At 35.1% G+C, this 22363-nt stretch overlaps 1 protein-coding gene and 1 long non-coding RNA gene across 3 annotated transcripts; both read left to right on the forward strand.

Moving 5' to 3' along the window:
* The first annotated feature begins 3049 nt into the window (after positions 1-3049).
* LOC128856075 (serine protease 7-like) lies at positions 3050-15350 on the forward strand. Its single transcript, XM_054091449.1, has 5 exons — positions 3050-3186; positions 3244-3636; positions 14353-14461; positions 14552-14847; positions 14917-15350. The coding sequence occupies exons 1-5, from the start codon at positions 3102-3104 to the stop codon at positions 15216-15218; spliced, it is 1185 nt and encodes a 394-aa protein (XP_053947424.1). The 5' UTR covers positions 3050-3101; the 3' UTR covers positions 15219-15350.
* On the forward strand, positions 10784-12011 carry LOC128856076 (uncharacterized). 2 transcript variants are annotated; one of them, XR_008453791.1, is made up of 6 exons: positions 10784-10844; positions 10904-10992; positions 11047-11114; positions 11175-11530; positions 11578-11823; positions 11887-12011. It is a non-coding gene; the product is annotated as an uncharacterized LOC128856076 (long non-coding RNA). The 2 variants fall into 2 exon arrangements; XR_008453792.1 differs by having other exon boundaries at positions 11175-11462; positions 11887-12010.
* Positions 15351-22363: the final 7013 nt, after the last annotated feature.

A 22363-nucleotide genomic window follows, 5' to 3' on the forward strand; every position in this document is an offset into this window, starting at 1 on the left:
TTATATTTTTCAAAAAAAAAAAAAAACGAAAAAAATTGTTTTTTCCACGAACACATAATTTCATTCGGATTTCACATTAAATTCTCAAATTTCGTAAGAAATTATTCACTGTTCCAAAATCCACTCCAAAAAAAATCACAAACAATTTTTACATGTTGCACTTATGTTTTTTCCTTATGGCATCCAAATCAGAAAGAAATATTGACACATTGTAACTCACACTGTCAATTTGACAGTTCAGTTCCGCCCCAAGCGTTAAAAAAGTAAGCGACAAAAGTAAGCTGGCTCAAAAGAACGCTGTACCCGTTGCCACTGCTCCGAATTACAACCAAACTTTACGAAACCCATTTTCAATACTTACTTAACAATGTGCATAAGTTTGGTTTAATTCGGTGCAAAGACACGGCGGGTCCACGTTTTGGCATATATTTCGAGACCCTAGTCATCAATAGGTATGAAAATTACCCCGTATTAAAGCACTTATCAACAGCTTTCATTTGATACCCATATTGTACATACACATCCGAAGGTTACCCGGGTCCACGTTTTGACCTATATCTCGAGCCCTATTCACCAATAGGTATCCAAGCTATACGGAAACCATCTTCAATACCTTCTTAACAATGTGTATAAGTTTGGTTTAATTCGGTGCAGACACGGCCGGTTAGCGAACACACACAAAAAATTGACTTTATTTTATATATAAGATTTTTTTCAGTTTGTGTCCGAAAAATCCAAATATCTTACGGAGCCCTATTTTTTTCCAAAATAAAATGTAATCCATGTTACTCTTGGATAATGTAGTTTTCGAATGGTGAAAGAATTTTTAAAATCGGTCCAGTGGTTTTTGAGCCTATTCGTTACAAACAAACAAACAAACAAACAAACAAACAAACAAACAAACAAAGTTTTCCTCTTTATAATATTAGTATAGATTCATTAATATCTATTTTGTCCCGTTCGCAGTAATCCCCATGAGATATTATGCACTTGTGCCAACTTTTTTTTCTATCTTCGAAGCACTTCAAAAAATCATTTTTTTATCTTATTCAGCTCCTCCTTCATTGCCGTCTTTATCTCATCAATCATAGCATAGCATCGTCCTTTCATGGGTCTCTTCAGTTTCGGGAACAAGAAAAAATCACAGGGGGGCCAGATCTGGGGAATACGGTGGCTGTGGCATCATTAGTGTGTTGTTTTTGGCCAAAAAGTCGCGCACAAGCAACGAAATTTGATACAAGTTCTTTGATCCATCTTTTTGAATAGGTAAAAATCGAAGACGAGCCGAAACACGTGCAAGCAAAGCAGCTGTCAACAATTAACTGAACATTCAAAATGGCCGAACTCGTCGGCATGAGTGAGAGACATGAGCACCAACATATCGCCACAAAAAATCGAAATTCGAATATAACTAACCTGCGAAAATTCAAAATTCGGGATACTTTTTGAACACACCTCGTATGTATGTGCATTAAGATTATCAAAAAAATAAAATAAATAATCAAATACTAATAATAAAGCCAACTTAAGTTTTAATTTGTGCCTTACGATGCCAACGGGTCCGGCTGGTATAGCTACTATTCAGCGACACTCGAATGAATTTATTTTTGATTGGAATTTTAGAAAATGTAAAACTAAAAGCAACTTAAAAACTGATTGCAAAATAATTTTCCCCTAAGATTTGAATTGGAGTTAAAATGAAATAAATTCGTTACATGCCACTTGGGATGGGTCATGTGAGCGAATAGCTCGAGGTATTGCTAAGGTTGTATTGTGCACTGTTTTCTCGCGAATTTAACCACACCACAGCAGCAAATAGTAATGGCCCATTCAGTAAAAAACAGAACTGTTGGTTTCCATTTAAATTTCCGCCGTTATCTGTCGCTGACATTTTCACTTTCACTATCCCTTTTTCGACCTCCTTCCACATTCGCACCGCCTGCCACAAATTTAACCCTTTTGCATGCGCCCACTGACCCTGAAGAAAACTCGCCGTGTTCAAAACGAAATTGTGCTCTGTTTTGAAACAGAGTGAATGCACACACAGTTCACATATACATACATAAATGTATACATATGCACTTAAGGAAGCAGATAGCGAGCAAAAGGAAATTGGCGGAAATTAAAAGGTTACTCCAAATGGAGTTCAGACTTCTAAATGCCAAAAGTCAGCAGCCAACAAGTTCAGTGAGCAGATCCCGTAGAGACTTTATGTGGCACCTTGATGTCATCGTTTTGATGCTCAACGCTGTGGGGGGAAAAATTATTATGTGCAGATAACACGAAATGAAATTTCATTTCACAAATTAGAGATTTTGACTTAACTGTTATTTGAGCCATTTGGATCATCTGTTTATGTTGCGGCTTATATTCCAATGATAATTGCCAGATTTTTCGTAAACCAGTTATTGTTCAAAACGGTATTGAACAAGAGAGGGGGAGGCAATGACTTTGGCGTGATTTGATCTTTCATTTACCGAAAAAAGTATCAAATTACGAATAGCACTCGAATATGGTCACGGTACGAATTGAAAGCCAATGGTGTGGGTTGATGGCTAGAAAAGGGTTAATTACAGAAGTACTGTTACTATTCTGCGTTGAAATGAAATGCTGGTTGACGATAAATGAAAAATGGACCCTACATTCGCAGTGGCATCGGAACGCACGCCGCCAGTTGATGGAGAAGCAACAAATTAACAAAGGCAACTGCAACTGTACCAGACAGGTAAACACCGCGAATTTCTGTTCAGTTTAAAATCTTAAAATACCTTTTTCATATGATATTATATGATATGATTCATTTGGCTGTAGTTCCTGCGGCGACGGCAGTGTATCCTTTATTTAAGATGATGCTTTTGTTATAAACGAACAGCAAATTAGTTTAAGAAATTCGATATAACTATCGACGTTAGTAAATTCAAATGTGAAACAAAAAAGATTCCGACGATAATGAATGTCAAAGTTCTTACAAAAGCTTGCTTTAAAAGCTCCCTCCCATTGAGCGCTATTCGATTGTTCCCACTTGCGATCATTTTGCAGTTTCCCAAATCACTAATACGGAATTAGTCGCATTTTAGAAGTTCGGCTGTCAATAGCATATCATGTTGAGACCGGTTTTTAGAATTCAAATTTGTTTGCTAGCCAGTGCCCTCGTCATTTCGTCTAACCAAGCAGCTGCCAAAACAGGTAAAATGAAAACTCTATACAGAAATGTTGTTGTTTTTTAATCGATATTTTTATCAGCTGCAAATTGTCTTAATCCCAATCAGAATGCAGGCCATTGCATTTCAATTTACGATTGTAACTCGCTGAGCTTTGTATTGAGAAAGCATCTGTCGGCCCAATATCGTTTCGTGCGCTTATCCCAATGCGACGGTGGTGCTGATGCAAGCGGGAAATTCCCCTTCGTTTGCTGCAACAATGACACCGATTTTCGTGATCCCAACGCAGATTGGCAACAACGTATCATTTTTCCTGGTCCAGATAATTCCGGGAGGCCTGGTCCTGGACGTAGGAATGTCGCTTTAATTGAACCGCCGCGCTGTGGTGCTTTGACAATATCGAATAAGATTTTTGGTGGGGAAGAGGCTGAGATTACAGAATTTACTTGGATGGTCAAATTGGAGTATAAAACTGGTAAGCTGTCGACAGAATTATTTGAAAAGTTCTTACAAGCAGTTGTAAAACGTCGAAGGGACAAAAGAGTGTATACGAACACTTTTATGACGTCATATTTTATTTAAAAATATCCATATAAGACTCATTAAAAGTGGAAATAAAAAATTAATAAGTGCGGTAAAAAAGGGAATAATAGAAATTTTGTATTGTGCGCGAAAAATACAGACGAAAAATTTGGAAAAAACTACCAATCAAAAACGATATATACATATATGGATGTCCTAAACGTCGGTTTGCAATTCAGCACTGCGCTGCGAAAACCACTGCAATGCATTTTTTAGCAGCACTGCGGTGATTTGCATCAAAAATTTCTGTGATGAGTAATTTGGGTTTGTGATGTGCTTTAGTAACTTATTGCATGGATTTAGGAGCTTCAAATGATTACGCGTCATAGGCTTTTTTGTTTAGGGACATTGACTTTGTACTTGGCAGCACAACTGACGATTAGGAAGTCAGCCTATTTATGTACCACATACAACCACTTATATATGTATGTGCGTGCACCCATAGTGTGTGTTTGCAAGATCTTTCCAATTTCCAATTTTCGATAAGCGTTACGATGTTTCTTAATTGAAAAGCACTTACGTGTCTAGTTTTATGCCGCGTACAAACCGCATTTTTTTTTCTGTTTATAAAAGTTCCCAGGACAAAAATACACTCCTAGATTTTACTTTGCTTGCCCAGAGCGATTTTTGTAAGAAGCAACCTTTTTACGGTTTAATGTTCTAAAGGGGTAAATGTATGCTAAAAATGGACGAACTCGTTTATTGGTGTTGTTGTTGTAGTAGCACAAACATTCCCCATACATATTCGGATAATGCTATTGGAGTGTCAGTTCTTGGCGGGACAGGTGGGGGAAAGTCGGTTCCATGCCCACCTCGGTGAATAACCATGCATGTAACGGTAATTAACGCTTACCCCCAAGCATGGTTATTGACTTAACTAAAGGATAACGGGAGTTTTCAAAATCCTAAAATCTCAAATATAAATAGTAAGAGAGATAACAGCCCAAGCATAGGTCGATGCAATGGTCAATTTATAACAACAGCACAAAACCCTTATCCGATAGTGAATCTTTTTTTTTTGTGAAATTATCAAAAAGGACACAAAACAATAAAAGCCATCTAATAAGAGTTATTAGAGACGAATGTGTAAAGATGCCTGAACAGTATGAGCTTATGAAATTTACGAGTGTAGTTTCAACGCCAAGAAGACGACAAGCAGTTATAGATGCCGATGGTGGCCACTCAAAATATTAGCATTTCCAATTTATTATTTACTATTTAGTTTGCGTTATAATATAACATCTCAAATTCCAAATTTTGCAAAGAATTATTTGACGCAATGCCATTGTGGTTTGCCTTTCCATTGTCTCTTTTCTGTGCTTTCTATATACTTTTTATATGCACACACAAAAATAAATATTAACTGAAAAATTAATTAGAAAAATAAATTAATATTAAAAACTGCTTACTTTTTACTGCAATTCATTATTGAACTGAGCTTGCATCAAAATGTTTCAGCTTAGGAAGAATTTCTTGGCATCTTTCCATGTAGAGATTAAACTGAAAGTGCAATAAAAAGTGAAACAGTGAATTGTTAGGCGGCACTTCACATACACGGCACGCATTCTGGTGAACTGATAATATAGCTTTTTTTGCGAATTCTCTTTTATGTGGGAACTGCGCACAGCTGCTGTTCATTTCTATGAGTTTCTAATAATGTTTGATGATGAGATGAGGCCAAACATAATGACTCTATCTCGTTTGCTGCGATTTGATATGCAATGCATTGAGTCTTGAGTTACGTATGTAATCACGATTACAACAAAAATAATTTCCACATTCACAAAATCTTAGACTGTTTTGATGATTAGCGAGCGATGAGTTTCGGTTTAAAAAAAATTGATACATAATAACTATTTTGTAATATAAAGAATGTAATATGGCGCGAATGCAGTGGATAAGGCGAGTATTTGTGAGCAAATAAAACACCACTTAGTGAGAACAGCCATGCGCCCGTAAAACACTTGATGCAAGCTGAATGTTAAACGAAAATAGTAACGACGATATAGAGAATACGAAGCAAAATTAATAATTCAATTTTTTTTTTTAATTACTTCTTCACTAAAAATAATTTTTCTTTTGATTGATGGCTCTTTTGAGGTTTTGACCTTTACACGCTCCATCGCTTGTATGTTTTTATACTGCACCTCTGCCACTTACACCAATTATAAATCTATAAAGATTTAAAAATAAAACTTTTCATTCAGCAAGAGAATAGCATAATATAGTGTACTCTCTCTTAAACGACACCTCTCTTAAGCGGACACCTCCCATAAGCGGACACGTTTTTCAGTCCCTTAGGTGTCCGCTTAACACCAACCGTACCAGTGTATTACGTATACCTATTCTTACCGCAACCGGTCATTTGACCGGTTATGAAATAATTGTTTTTTCAAAACAAATTTTTATTTTTTTCTAATACATAATTAATATTTTCAAATAACAATATAATAATAAATCATACATTTTCATTTTTTTGTTGTATAATATATAATACACAGGAAGCAAGAGTTTATAAATTCAGCCTTTAAATTCAATGTTGTAACCGGTCATTTGACCGGGCGCGGTACGGTTAGTGCTAAGAGAGAGTACGCTTTTGGGTGTTTGGCCAAGCTCCTCCATGTCGCGCATCTTGATGTTGTTCCACAAATGGAGGGACCTACACTTTTAAGTCGTCTCCGAACGGCAAATATGGTTTTTTATGGGGAGTTTTTTCATATAATTGTGTAAATATAAAATTTTCGTTTTAACCTTACAAATTTAATAGATTTAATTGCAACTTGATCGAAACGATAAACTTACACTTAACACGAAATTGCAAAAGGCCTTTAAAAATGACGCCTAGATGTCAGTAATGCATAATTTCTAGACGGTGCCTTTTTTAATGTCATCTCCAATTTAATCGATCGAACAACGTGTTTAAGCTATGAAAACTTATTAAAAAAATATTCGATCCATAAAAATAAAGTCTCGCGAAATTCCTAACTCTTTGGCGGGAATAATCGTCCGAATGCATCGACAGTTCAAAGGTTGGTGATGATGAACCAGTACTAATTTTTTTAATGTACAGCGAAACCTCTCCGAACGGGCACTACTACTAGATAAACATCTTCCTTGGGCGAACACTTTTTCCTATACCAACTTTTAAGTACACATTTCGGAACGACTTACTCTCACTTAAGCGGACACTCTCTTGGCGGACAGTTATTTTCCATTTACACAAAACCCTCTATTGAGCGGACGCGAGCCTCTTCCAAAATACATTAGGATTTCATATCATAGCAAATCATGGAAAAAACCTCTATTGAGCGGAAATGAACTCCTCATAGGCGGACAAAATATAAAGAGTGTAAGTGAGCAGTTACTTATGTACATACATACTAAATAGGAAAACGGAAACTCCACTAAGGTCTCGGACTCGGATAAGGTTTGATGCTTTTTCATGCACTCATTTAGTTTGTTTGCGCAGTGATTTGATCTTGTTTAAGTTAAGCATACCTTGGTAGGCTTATAGACTGGCTTGACTAAAAAAATTATAAATGTCTTACAGGCAACGGATTTGGTAAAAGAAGCTTGGGCAAAGGTTCAAACGGAAATAATAAAAAACTGTTTCCAAAAAACAGGCTTTGAGAAAAATAGACCTGCGTCAACTGAACTCGAGCTCGAAGAAGACTTGCCGCAAATTATGATGAATTTATAACAATGGTTAGTAATACATGGACCGGAAACCTAGATTTCAAATTGGATTTCGTTACTCATGAAAACATGGAAACTATTGATGATCCTAGCACACGTATAGAGAGTAATACCGAAGAATCTAATGAAATTCTCTCAAACGACACTGCATTCAATTCAAACTTAAAGAGATTTAATCAGCCATGACTTTATTGCTTTCGAATTGTTAAAAAAGATGGAAAGCTGGAGCCAACCTAATATACCTACATATATGCACATATCTAGTTTTATGTCGTTAAATATCAAATGTATTGATATTTATTTTCATTTTGGCTATTTCTTTATATGCAATTTTACACATAAATGAATTATGCACTTTTGAAAAAATACATACACATTTGAATGTATAACCTCATAATTTTTTTCAAATAAGATATAATATTCAATTAATTAAAAAATTCTTCTTCTCCCGCTCAAGGGAGGTTTAACTCATCATACATTTCCAAATTAATTTTTTGAGGAAAATAAGAAAAAATGCAAGATAAATTATAAAATCTGTCACTTTTACTTTCCCTCTCTATGCCAAACAGATTTTTCATCAACATTCCCTACATTTTCCTTTTATCTCCTTATACTCGAAACACTGTGCGCTGTGGCGGAAGAGTGCATTCCAGATCAAAATACGATCATGAAATTGCATCCCTTCAGGCCTAAAGAAAAGTTCCATGCTTTCATTTGAGTATAATACGAAAAACTCATATACCTATGTAGAAAACATTACAATTACAAAAAAAAAAAAAAAAACACAAAAACCACTGAATATATCCCCGCCCACTTGGATGAAGAACTAAGGAAATTCTATGTATTAATACTATTAAAATGATACAATGTACCAATGATTTCAAATACGAAATTTAAAATCACTTCTGAGATATCTCTTTCTGCACAAAGTAAGAGATGAAGGGGCTATGGTTTGGCAAATTGTGTTTGCTCACACCGTTTGTGAGATTTATCCTGTTTTAAGATGTTTGGCTGTAATTTAAACGCTCTGTGTTTGGCCAGAATACAGAATGCCTGCTGAATGTATCGTTTGGCATTTGTTTATTGGACCGACCACAGACCACAGTGACAGAGAAAGCCCTGACAATGAATTATACTCGGCCACCGAGTAATTTTGGTTGCGGAACTTTGATGGACCAGCTAGCTTTTGACATAGCGTTTTCTTCCATTTTAGTAAGCAAAAAATACAAAATTAAAAATTGAGAATTAAATATTGAAAATGCTATGTTTATAAATGAAAAAGTGGAAGAAAGAATACGCATCGTTTCCCTAGAAAAAATCAAAACGTGGTTCGATAGTACTTTTTATGCTGATTACAACGGTATTGAAATGTTTTTTTGAAAATTAAAATACTTTCTTTTGATGTAAATGCTTATTAAGCTTGTTAAGTTTTAAAATATATGAAAAATATAAATTTCTATAAAGAGATTCTTATTCTAAAATTTAGCGGATTAACCTAATTGCCTTTCATTTGGTATGCCAAATATTTCATATAAAATGCGCGATATCCCTCTTCCTGCTATTGCAAAATAATTTATCTACTTATTTATTTACATGAAATAAATTAATAAGCAATTGAGGTGACCAGCAAGGTAGACTATCCGGCCTGAGTAAAATAATTGAATGCGATGATTGTATATATGCATAAGCACATGTAAAAATATCTGTGTACGAGTATGTGAATATATATAAGTATGTATTTATGTACATTTCCACTTCCAGCTACTTAATTTTTTGCATCTGCCAGACTTTTAAATTTCTATAAATTGCACAAAGCATTATTCAAAACAACCTTAACAAATTTCTTATAGAAACTAATAAGAGAATACTTTTTATTTCTGGATATACAGTTGCGGTCAAAATCTTAGTAGTGAACATACGTAAAATGGAATGGGTAAAAAAAAAGTGAGTGTAATCTCTTTTATAAAAAAATTTACTTTTCTCCTCTTATAGCCCAAATGTCAAACAAAACAAATCCCAAAAGAAATCCAACGTTCATCTTATTTCAGTAAGGTAAAATTATATTTAGTGAAACTGCAGCGAATTTTGGGCGGTCAAAAACTTATTCGAGTAACAAATTGCAAGAAAAATTTTGTCAAATCTTTTATATGATGGTAATTTTATTTTTATTTTTACATGGGTTTTTGTTTAGTATTTAAATTAGTTGCAACTAGTATGTAACCCCCGAAAATAGGGGGTCAATAAATCATTGTATGATTTAGGACCCTTTATGGAAACTAACAGTAAACGTAATGCAAATCGTTCTCGATCCTTTGGATCGACCGTATAAATTCTGCCTTGGCTAAATTTTTTCTTCTCTGCCACGAACGTGAACCTTGTTGCCAAGTGTAATGTTCAGGAATTTCTTGGTAAGTCAATGTATTTATTTGATACTATTTCAAAGGTATATTCATATATGATTTGATAATGGCTGCATACATAAAAAGATACATGTACACACATAGAATACAACACAAAGGAAAAAAACACTTAAAAATGTATATCTGTGTCAAAAAGTTCGTTGATTTGATGGGTAATAGTGTTCTTTTAAATGGCGTTGGGCATCGTCTATTACTATAAAATTTGTTTGAGAATAGCCCAAACACAGTTTACCTTTGAAATAGTATCAAATAAATAACTAATTTGTCTCTCTCTCCTCATTTTTTAAAACTATTTAAAATTTTGAGTTTTGCAAAAAGGATCAAACGCACACAAAATTTTTAAACACATACATAGGTACGTTTATATATTGTAGTTCAATTGTACCATATATGAACGAAAACAAAAGTGGATGCTTCTACCAATCATATCCAATACGTGACGTTTCAAACATTTATCACTTACTTACCTGCTCTATTCCTCCACTTAAAGTAGGAACTCTTCTACGAACTCTTCTTGGTCGTATTCTAGGCATATTTTAAAATTAAATATGGATGTACTTTTTTCTTAAAATAAATTCTATTTTGCGTCTGCACAAAACTCTTTCTAATTTGCACTGTTACCGTTGTTTTAAGTGAATTGACAAATTTCAAGCCAATTGTCAATTCATACCAATTATTGCCATCACAACAAAATTTTGAAAAAAATTCGCAGCACTCGTTGTAACTATGTTCATGAGCATGATTCAATTATGGAAGGTTAGGTAAGTAAACAGCTTTCTCGCTCCCTCTTGACATATCGGCTCCCTTATTTGAAAACGTGTTGCTTCTTTACAAAAAAAAGTACCTATTTCACAAAAAAATTTTTGAATTGTAGTAAAAACTAAACTTTTGGTGCAAATTATTTGGTCGGCAACACCGTTTTCACTTTGACGCTTTGCTTTGTTATTATTCGTTGAAAATCTTTTATCTGTTTGTAAACATTCAAGTAAGTATAATAATAAAAGCTAATTATTTTGTAAATTAATGTCATTTTTCACTATTTAGGTCGATTATGTCTTACATATGGTGATAGTCGATTATTTGGAGTCGGCTTTCTGCTGCAGAAAACCACCGGTTTGTGAATTTTCATACATGTAAGTCCAGATCAGACATTTGTAAAAATTCTTATTAAACTTTTTCATTCATAGGTTTTTATAGCAGCGTTTTTGCAAATATAACAGAGACCACCTTACATACAATACATAAACTACAGTTAGTAAGTTCTTTTAGAATGTTTGCTAATAAATTGTAATAAATAAAAAGTTTTTATTTGTAGGACTTCACAGACGAGCAATTGCTGCGGAAGGTGTGTGTTGAAGAGCTAGGTGGCCCAACTATTGTGGTTTTTAGAAACGAAAGCACGTATGCGCGTATTTCTACCATTGTCTCATGTGGTGCTACGGACAATTTCATAGGAGACATGGAGCGTGTTGTGTATGATGGTGCAAATACCTGTTTAACATATGACGGTCATTATGTGCCTAGTACTGCTACCTCTGAAATCAATTTGACTTCCGAACTGGCTGTCCACGTCGATACCTTACCCCGTCTAGAACAATATGCTGTACGTAGATGTATGCGCAACACCTACACGAGCAAGTTCTCGCGCTTTAAGTCTACAATTACAGATAAGTTGTAATGATATATTTGTGAGTTGTTTTTAAGTTCTTGGTTTACAGGTTTTTGATTTCTGCCTGAAGTAAGTGCAGCGTTCCAACACCTATACGAGCAAGTGCACCCACATTCCTCATATTTCCACTCCGATTCATTACTGAGACACGTGGTATTGATATACGTAAATTTACAAACCATCACAATTACTAAAAGTGGATTATATTACCAATATGTAAAATTTTTCGATGTATTAGTTTTAGTCTATATTAATACATTTTCCTATTAATATTAGGGACGCAAAGTATATTAAGGTAGACAAATTTTAAACTATAAACTAGTAAATTTGTAATTTTCAATTTTTTTCTTATATTTAGAAATGATCGACTGAACTTCTGCTTTCGCAATGTCTTTACGGTAACATACTACATGTATCTACATGTATTGTTATGCATATTGTTATATATATATATATTATATATAATTGGCGCGTACACCCTTTTTGGGTGTTTGGCCGATCTCTTCCTCCTATTTGTGGCGTGCGTCTTGATGTTATTCCACAAATGGAGGGACCTACAGTTTCAAGCCGACTCCGAACGGCAGAAAAAAAAAACACATACATAAGTAGCATCACATAGTTCTGCGTGCTCTTGTGTTAGATAAACATCGAAAATATTCTAAATAAATATTACATTTGTTTAAAGAAAAAACTATAATTTTTCTGTCGTTTTGTTTTAATGTAGATTAAATAACCAATATACTTGTTTTTCTCTTAGTACAGGACTAATTAGTTACTTTACGTACTTTTTTACTACCTTTAGGCAAGAAGGGGAAAACATTTTTCCCTTTTTCCCATCCTTCGTAAATGCAGCCCTAAAATAAGGGAGTGTCAAAGCGCCCTTGTCACTACTTACCTAACCTTCTATAATTGAATCATGGTTCATGAATACATATTTATTAGTAAAGAGAACAAAACAAAACAATTATTGAGAGCCCAAATGTATACAATGCTGTGCTCATTAGAAAGAGAGCTAAACAAAGCAAACGTACTCATATATATGCGTATATTTGTGTGTCATCCCGCTTTGCATAGACATCGCTGTTATCAATATGAAAATTTTGATAACTTTACACGCAAATATTTCATGAACAAATTAACCAATTTTAATTTTTATAATTTTCCGGAAATATGCTCATCAAAACCTTTCTTTTGATATATATTTCATATCTGTACGTGTTGTAGTTTAGTCAGAATAAGCGCCATGTTTTAAAATAATATATAGAAGAAGAAGATGATGATGAAAGTTGCATGACCCTTATTCTTTAGAATTGCAGCACAACGGCTTTGCATTGAGTCAACAAGTTTTTGGTAACTTTCGATCGAAATCGACCCCCATGCGCTCTTTGCAGCTTCCCATAGTTGCGTATAAGATGTTGGCTTGCGTTGGGCTACTGCCTCCTTGACATCAACTCACAAATTTTCAATGGGGTTTATGTCTGGTGACTGTGGCGGCCATTCCATTACGTTGATCTGACTCTCCTCAAACCATCTTTTATCAACTATGCATGCGTCGTTGTCTTGCTGGAACGTCCAAACAAGCGGCATTTCGTCTCAGGCATATGCCCTTGAGTATATCAACATATGGAACGCCAGTCATCATTTCCTTAACCCAATGAATGGGTCCCACGCCAAGCCAAGAAAAGCATGCCCAGACCATAATGCTAGAACCACCATGCTGTATTGTTTTCGTTGTATACAAGACAGTCTTCGACTCGTCCGACCACAAAATGTTGCGCTATTTGGTCGAAGGCCAATTTCTATGTTCCTTGGCGAATCGAAGTCTCTTTTCTACATGCGTTTTTGTCAGCACCAGTACTTTTCTTGGACCGTGGGTACCCAGGTCGTGCTCACGCAAACGCCGACGAACAGTCTCAACGCTCGAAGACACTTTTAAGGCATCTTTTATCTCAGTAGCAGCCGCAAATGGAAGCTGCTTTGAGTATCTAACGATAGACTTAACTTCTCTTGCCGACTTTCCTAGCTTTCTTCCACGCTTTTTGCCACTTGGTTTGTACTTGATGGCATTACGTACCATTGTTGGTGAGCAACCAATGATATTTTGCACTTCCACATAACCTTTTCCGTCAGCAACCAATTTTTTTATGAGGTCGCGTTTCTCGGGTTTGCAATTTTTCCTTTTGGACATTACTGAACGAGGAATAATAAAAATGTGGCCATTAGCTACAGAATATCAATTAAATAAACTTATCTCGCCGTTTTTTTTTTAATTTTCACAAAGATAGACACGATAATATTAATTTTTCACACACTTTTCCTCGCACGACTAAGATTTTGACTGACTAAAAAGCCGTTGCAACTAAAATTTCATGCAAAATTTACGAAACCAACAGGTTAGGTTTAACAAGTGATTGCATAACTTGAAGCCGACTTCTTAAGCTAACGGATTTTACAGTGGATGGCGAAAAACGGTTGTGATCAAAAAACGTGGCCACTTAAATATAATGCGCCATAAGCACTACTAAGATTCAGACCGCAACGTATGTATGTATGTACATATGCACGTACTAAGGGTATTAGTATATTCCTTGAAAGACGTGGATTACCAGTTTTAATAGGAAAAGTTGGCTCAACAAACTAGTTTATATTGATTAGGTTTTACTCCCTTGATACCTGCCCTTATTTGTCCCTCTTTCCTGACGTTACAGTTTATTTAATAACTTCTGAATAAAAGCCTCGGATTTTTGTCAAACATTCACAGGCAATGGCATTTAATTTTACAGTAATAAAAATTGTCTTTTATTTTTATTTCAATTTCTTTCAGTGGCTAACACCTTTGTTTCGGAATGTGCTGGCTCGCTGATCAATGAGCGTTACGTATTAACAGCGGCTCACTGTGTCATTGGTCCCATTGAGGAGAAAATAGGTAAACTGTACGTATAAAAGAAATGTTCGGTGAAATATTTTGAATTTACTTAAATAGTATATTATTTGAACCTTTAATTTGATTATTTGCCTGCTAGCGTCTCCTTGCGCGTCCGAGATCACGACATTGAATCGCCGCAGATCTGTAATCAGAAGGAATGCTGGCCACCCTATCAACGGTTCGGTATTGAGTCCGTTGTCGTGCACGAACGTTACCTGGCTGATCAGCATTTGCGCATAAATGAACACAACGACATAGCATTGATTCGAATGGACCGGTCGGTGGAGTTTAATGATTATATAGAGCCAGTGTGTTTGCCCACTGCTTCCCTCCAACAAGAACTTAAAAAGGGGCAACTACTGACGGTGGCTGGTTGGGGTCACACAGGCTTGTGTAAGAAATAAATAATTTTGACAAAAATGTTTTCCCTGAATTAATCGGGTTTTGTTTTTATTGATTCAGCTAAACATAGCAGAACTAAGAGGAAAACCCGTTTGCCACTTTATGACATGGAGGAATGTCGACATGTATACCAAAAGTTTCTCTATGTTGCTGACGAGCAATTCTGTGCTGGAGGTGTCCACAACCAAGACGCTTGCTATGGCGATTCCGGCGGTCCGCTTATGCGCCTGAACTCCACATCTTGGGTAATAGAGGGTATAGTGTCATTTGGGCGAAGCTGTGGACTAGAGAACCGCCCGGGCATCTACACGCGTGTTCGGAACTATGTCGATTGGATTGCAGAGCATATGGATCCATGGTAGTACCAAAGCCGATGATGCGAATTTGAATTTTTTCTAATACGAAATAACTAAATATTTGTATTTCTATAAAGTAGTAATTTGTAATTTTATATCAATTTTGCAGTTGCGAATAAAACTCATTTATATACCAAATACTTTGAAATGAAAACATACGGCTGAAAATGTGAAATTGTACTTCGCACTGTAACTGTACTTAGTTTGCAAAGTAGTCCCGCAAAGCGTTGGGCTTCACGCCAGACCCGAGTCGTTGGTAAATCCGGCTTCAACAGTATTAACTCTTCAAGGCCACAAGCAAGAGGTATCAATGAGGTAAGGGCAGTAGAGCAATTGATTTGGCTTTTTAATTTTACGTGTTTTCTAAACTGACAAATTGTGTTTACCGTTACACGTTTTTGTTGCCTACAGTGTGATACAAAAAAAGTTAGTTCCTGAACTATTGGTATTTTTGGTATTTTCCCTGATGTAAGCGAATGGCACAACGTTTCCCCATTGGGTTTTCGTACGGAATATAATAAAATGTTGAATTTTGCGCATGTTGATTTATGAAGCATAGGTCTACATATGAGCGGTGTCTTTGAAAGCGGTGTAAGTCTTTATTTTTGCCATTCCAAATGAAGTTACAAATATTATTGAAAATGGTGTAAGTCCGCTTTCCTCAAAGGCATGCCAATATTTAGTTTAAAATTGGACTACGTAATTCCTTTAGTGCATTTTTATATATGTGGCAACATTGTGAATGACATAAATCAGGATTTCAGATGCCCACCTAACCCATATAAAGGAGCATATCGAAAGCCTTACACTGTTCGAAAGTCATTGCAAACGTCCTCATAATCCTAGACGATGATATTTACAACCTGAGTTAAACGTCAGCAAATGTAAAGGTTATCCTTATCCTGCAAAAGGAGTTGCATTTAGAAGAGTTTTAAAAAAGAATTCAAATTACATTTTCACCAGACGCGAAAAGACAAATTTTATAAATTTGAAAATAAAATCATGCTACAATATTGAAATCACAATGCTCACAGAAAAACATGACACACAATTCAATAACGCTGAATTAGCAAAGAAAGTTATGCAAGAAGATGAGGATTTCGACATCATAAAATCCAGATAAATATTTCGCTTTTTCTTTTGACTTTCAGAAGGCATTACGCTACCCAAAATTGTCGGTGTGCATTGCCAAATTGTGCGTTTTGAATGCAGGATTCCGTAGATTTCTTGATAATGAGGTCAATGGGACTTAAAGTCGTGCAGTCCCCCAAGAACGGCGTAGAAATTATCGCCCATAAATTTGTATATTCTGAGCAATCTTAACTGATTTTAGAACTATCGAGAGTACTACAAAAAAAAAACATTTTTGTATGCCCCTAAATATGTTATTAAAGGCTATTATACTATCATAAAAAAATGCCGAAAATATAAAAATATTATTTTGTATTAAATGAAATAAGCTGAGTATGTTTCTACAAAACCTTTAGAAGATGCGATTCTAAGAAGGTGAACAACTAGCAATGGTGAGGAAGTAAATTAATTGTAACTGAAGTAACGAACCAATTTGCGACTAAAAACTCATGTCAACGATGCAACATCCAACTTACTTCGGCTGAATTCTTCTCAAAGAAGTTTAATACGCGCAACGGTACATATGTATACTAGGTGTAATTGTGCAACGCTTCTCAAAAATGAATAAGAACCGTTAAAAAAAATTAAAAACATTCAAATGAAATTTGATAAAACCTACTACTTGCAGCGAGAATTGTTATTGGTCGAATTTTCGACCACAGCCGGCACTAGTTATTATAATTAAATAAGTTTAAAAGAGAAGAAGTTTTTAGTTTTATAACCTTAACAAGTAATATCCAATCCAAAAACAAAAAATTGTTTAAAAATTTTTCATCTACATCTACGTTTGTCTATAATAACAAATTTTATTTGTAGTTAGGGACACTGTTTAGTAAGTCCCCATTAATTTTGACTCGATTTGAATATGGCCTTTGCCAAAAAACTCAAAAATATACAATTTGTTTTACATAGACCCCATTCTGAAAGAAAATTAGCCCTCGGGATTGTTTTCCTCAACTTTGTTACATCCAAATTGAGGTACACCAATATTTCCGGCCCATCAAACTCAATATCATTTAAAGGAATTATAGGTCATAAGGCTATAGGTCATATCACTACATATTATAAAACAAAGTCGCTTTTTCTGTCCCTATGCCCCCTTATACGCTTAAATCTTTAAAACTACGCAACGGATTTTGATGCGGTTTTTTTTAAAGATAGATTGATTGAAGAGGAAGGTTTACACATAGTAGAAAAAGTCTGCGTTCACCTATGCAAATATTCTTTGCATTAGAAAAAGTTCAAAACAATAAATATTTCAGACATTTTTTTTAATGAGTTTTATTAAGTTCACTTAAACGTAACTATCACACATATTTCGCTACCAATAACAAAATCAAATTTAAAATGTGATCACATAAAATTAAAAAGGCCATTCAAACTAAACGGAAAAAGTTTGCGTTCACTTCAATAATAATAAAATAAAAGGCTTAAGATCATAGAAATGTTTTAAAATTAATAGCTAGTTGGATATCCCCGGCTTTTTATGACTTCTAGGAGGCGTCTTTTCATTGATCCAACTAGGTTGGCTGTTATTTCTGGACTTATGGGTACCCATTCCTCTTTAAGCGCGTTCTTAAGCATTTCCTTTGCTAGTTATTGTACGCTCTCGTATTTTTTTTTCTAGAACATCCCATAAGTGCTCAATGGGGTTAACGTCAGGTGATTGTGGGGGTGTGCGAAGTTGTTTTGGAACATTATACAACAACCACAACCTAACAATCTCTGCTGTGTGTTTCGGGTCGTTGTCCTGTTGGAAAACAAATCTTTCACCGAGTCCCAGTTTGATTGCACTTTCTCACAAATTCGTTTTTAAAATATCGAGATAATCATGTCTGTTCATTATCGACTCAAAAAACTGCATATTTCCAACGCCCGAACTAGCCATACACCCCCATATCATGGCACCTCCTCTCCCATGCTTTACCGTAGGTACCAGATTTTGCTTTCCAAGTGCCGTTCCGTTTTTCCTCCAAATAATTTTACGAATTTTTATCCCGAAAATGCAAAACTTGCTCTCATCTGAAAAAATCACACTATTCCAAAACTCAGGAGGCTTGTTTACGTATTCCTTGGCGAAAGCCATCCGCTTAAGTCGATTTACTCGCGATATGAAGGGTTTTTTTCGGGCCACTCTGCCGTGAAATCCGATTATTTTTCGAATTTTTCTTACTGTATCTGGATGTACTTTCTTTTGGTATTTTACTTCTATGTCTTTTGAAATTCGGCTTGCTGTTAGTCGTGGATTAGAATTCACAAGAATAGTTATGTTGCGTTCTTCTCTTTCCGTCAGTTTTTTTGGACGCCCAGAACGAGGCTTAGACTCCAAACAATTCGTTTGCTTGAAGTTGTTTATCACTCTTTGGACCGAGGAGTATTGCCTCCCAGCAATTTTCGCGATTTCCCGATAGCTCATACTATTTTGCCACAAGCTTACAATGATTTTCCTTTCACCAATATCTATTTCTTTTCGCCTTTGGTCCATAGTAACAAAAAATGTATTTCTAATATCAATTTTTCCCTCTTTAGATTTGTTCTTAACCGCGTCAACTAATATACATGAATGATTTAAAATTTAATTTAACGTAATTGCCATGCAAATAATCGTCACTATTCGAAATGAACGCACACTTTTTCTGCTCAGCCTATTTAAGAAACTGTACTACAATCCCGTTATCTGAACACGACGCAGCTCAAACTCCAAAAAATTTTGTTCATACCCTCTACGAATAATTTTCTTTGAAATAAGTGAAAAGAAATAACTGAGAGTTTTAAGATAAACACGTTAAATTATTTTAATACTTTATAACAGTGGGTGAGCGCAGACTTTTTCTACCATGTGTATATCTATATAATGTGAAGAAATATATAAAGGGGGCGTGGCAATCGGTCAAAATGTGGCAAAAAAACATAATTTTTTGGTTTTCACGGCCATAAATCATAAACGAATCAACCAATTAAAATGAAACTTTCTTGAAGTTTAACTTTGAAATATTTACTTTCGTTCTGCATCAAAAAAAATAATTGATTTATTTGTTATTTAACCAAAATTGTTTAAACAAAAGCAGCTCTTTTTCCAAAAAAAAGCTGTTTGTGTGTGTGTTCGCTGTCAACCGAATGAAGCAACAGGCGTTAAGCGATAATCTCACCACACCTCATTAATGTTGAATTACATCGTATGGTGACGTATGTATGTATGTATTTACGAATCGCTCGCATTATTTCATTTCGGACATATGTACATATGTATCTATGTATGTACTGAATTCCATGTAATTATATGTACATACAATTTTACAGCGAAATAAAAAGCTATTTTCAGGTTCTATATTAGTAAATCGCACATAATTAAAATACAGTTTTTGAATAGTTTTTATTGATTCGGAGCGCGTTTAGTTTGCTATCAATTCCATACAATAACATTTTTTGTCATTTACTTTTTACGACAACTAATAGCTTATTTTCGAAGCGATTTCAACAAATTGGTACAACATTAATCCTTATTCAATTAAATACCTTAAATACATTGTTGTTTTCATATAGATCTATGTATATGGCTCTTTACAGCATATAATTAAAAACAATATTTTTCAAGATATTACAACAGTAATTAGTAATTGAGATCTACCGGAAAAATTGCGTTAGCTGTTGCGTCATCCGGCATTGCCGCTACTCTTTTGGAAAGAGGCCGAACCACACACTCTACAATGAAGCACCCGCTGAAAATCGCCACCGATGATGATAACAGCGTCTGTGGTGTTTCTAGACAGAGCAATACAGGAAAATTGATGCGTGACTGCTCATTAATAGTCTGGGACGAAGCTACCATGTCAAACAAGACGTCTGTGGAAGCACTGGATAGGACAATGCGCGATTTGCGCAACAAAAATGCACCTATGGGTGGATATACAATTCTGTTCTCAGGAGATTTCCGTCAAATCCTACCAGTTGTGACTCGAGGAACACGTGCTAACGAAATAAATGCTTCGCTAAAAAGATCCCACCTTTAGTCGTATGTCAATAAATTAGAGCTTAAAACTAATATGAGGATTTCGTCATCTTCACGTGAGAACAGGCTATTTCCAGAGATGCTGCTAAAAGTTGGCAATGGAGTAAAGTAAATAACTTGATTATTTCAAAGATTGATGCGCCGACGAAAATATACTACTCGGTCGATACTGTTCTCGATTTGGAAGAAGCTGTTCAATTTCCTACAGAATTTCTAAACTCTTTGAAACCGTCTGGACTCCCTCCTCACAAAATGGAGCTGAAAATAGGTTGTCCTGTTATTTTATTAAGAAACCTAAGTCCACCTAAACTTTGCAATGGCACGCGTTTGCTGGTAAAATCACTGAAAACTTTCATAATAGAGTGCACAATACTCACAGGATGTGGTACCGGAGAAGATGTATTGATTCCCCGAATCCCTCTGATACCATCGGATCTACCATTCCAATTTAAACGCTTACAATTTCCGGTAAAGACATCTTTTGCAATGACCATTAATAAATCTCAGGGTCAAACCTTCAACGTTGCAGGCTTAGATTTGAGTGTTGACTGTTTTTCACATGGCCAACTGTATGTCGCTCTTTCAAGAGTAACCTCTAGAGAAAACATGTTTGTATTGTCTAATGACAAGAAGGCTATGAACGTTGTATATAAAGACATTCTGTAATATAGTAATTGTTGTAAAAATAAAATAAATATATATGTAAAAATGCAAAAAGTTAATATGCAAAAATGTAGGGTATGAATTTAGATATCCCAAAGATAGCAGGAAATCTTCATGCTATAAAGAAAGGAGAATTGTTTTACTCCAAATTTAACGCGTGCGGGCCACGGGCAATAATGAATAAACCAAAACTACTGGATCGATTTTAATCATTTTTTCAGTGAGTGACATAGGGTATATATTTTATACCCGTGCGAAGCTGGGCGGGTTGCTAGTAGGATATAAGCCGCAAGTCGTCATGCATTCACTGCGAATATGCGGATTTTCAATCAACTGGATGTGATTATGTTTTTACGCACTAGAAATAAGCAGCACCTTTTTTCTTTTTCATTTTCAACCAGAAATAAAATTTTGGAAACTCTTTTTAATATTCAAAACAAGATACAAATGTTTTTACATTTATGAAATGAAACATAAAAGGAGTTTTGGACTTCGGTAGGGTAAGGGAACAGATTTCAATCAACAACAAAATATAAGCCACTCACAAATTGGACATCTCGATCTTGACATCTTGCCATTCTAGAAAATAAAAGCAACCAAGAAATACCATACAGGTCTTTGTTGTTCTTGCTCTATTGCTGCTACTTTATCGACGTGCTTTGCTTACAAGTGAGAAATATCCATAAGATTTTTGGTAAAGCTGCATAAGTTTTGATAAAATTTAAAATTTCCGATAAAACTAGTTCTTATTAAAGTTATATAAATAATATATACTCGTATGTATGTAGGTATACATTTCGAGGCTTCCATTTTCGATATGTAACGATTCGCTGTTGGCTGCACTATTCTGCAACTCAATTCGTTGCGACCAATGAGACCAAGTGTACTTTGGAATACTAATTTCTCAGACGCCGTTTACCCACTTTTCATAGGTATATTTTATTAGTTTTTTTTAAGGCTCGTAAATGATTTTGGAAGAGATTGCCTAGGCCCGAATTTAATCTTTTTTTATAATATCAAAACACCCCCTTGAATTGTCGAATCTGAGTTCTTTGTCCATTTGTCCTTGCGGGGACAGTTCATTGCCATTGAGAGTCAGTTCAAGGTCACAAATGGAGTACTCACCACAAAAATTAAAAAAAGTTCCTACAAAATCTTTCAAAATCATTTACGAGCATTTAAAAAAACTGTTAAAATCGATTGAAATTTGCCTTCTTTAGGAGGTTTGAACAAAATTGGTCCAAAAATCCCCATTGTGCGTCAGACAGCTAAGCAAAACTTGAAAGTGTCCCATCAATAAAGATGGTTGAAATATTTAGCTGAATATTGAATATGACGCTGTTGTATT

Source organism: Anastrepha ludens, chromosome 2 (assembly GCF_028408465.1).
Source record: "Anastrepha ludens isolate Willacy chromosome 2, idAnaLude1.1, whole genome shotgun sequence".
Classification (NCBI taxonomy): Eukaryota; Metazoa; Arthropoda; class Insecta; order Diptera; family Tephritidae; genus Anastrepha; species Anastrepha ludens.

What these genes read in the sequence shown, in the direction of transcription:
- LOC128856075 (XM_054091449.1), top strand. Translation starts at nt 3,102, where the DNA reads ATGTTGAGACCGGTTTTTAGAATTCAAATTTGTTTGCTAGCCAGTGCC. An exon ending in CCAAGCAGCTGCCAAAACAG is followed by an intron (nt 3,187 to 3,243) that starts GTAAAATGAAAA and finishes TATTTTTATCAG; the next exon opens with CTGCAAATTGTCTTAATCCC. An exon ending in GAGGAGAAAATAGGTAAACT is followed by an intron (nt 14,462 to 14,551) that starts GTACGTATAAAA and finishes TTTGCCTGCTAG; the next exon opens with CGTCTCCTTGCGCGTCCGAG.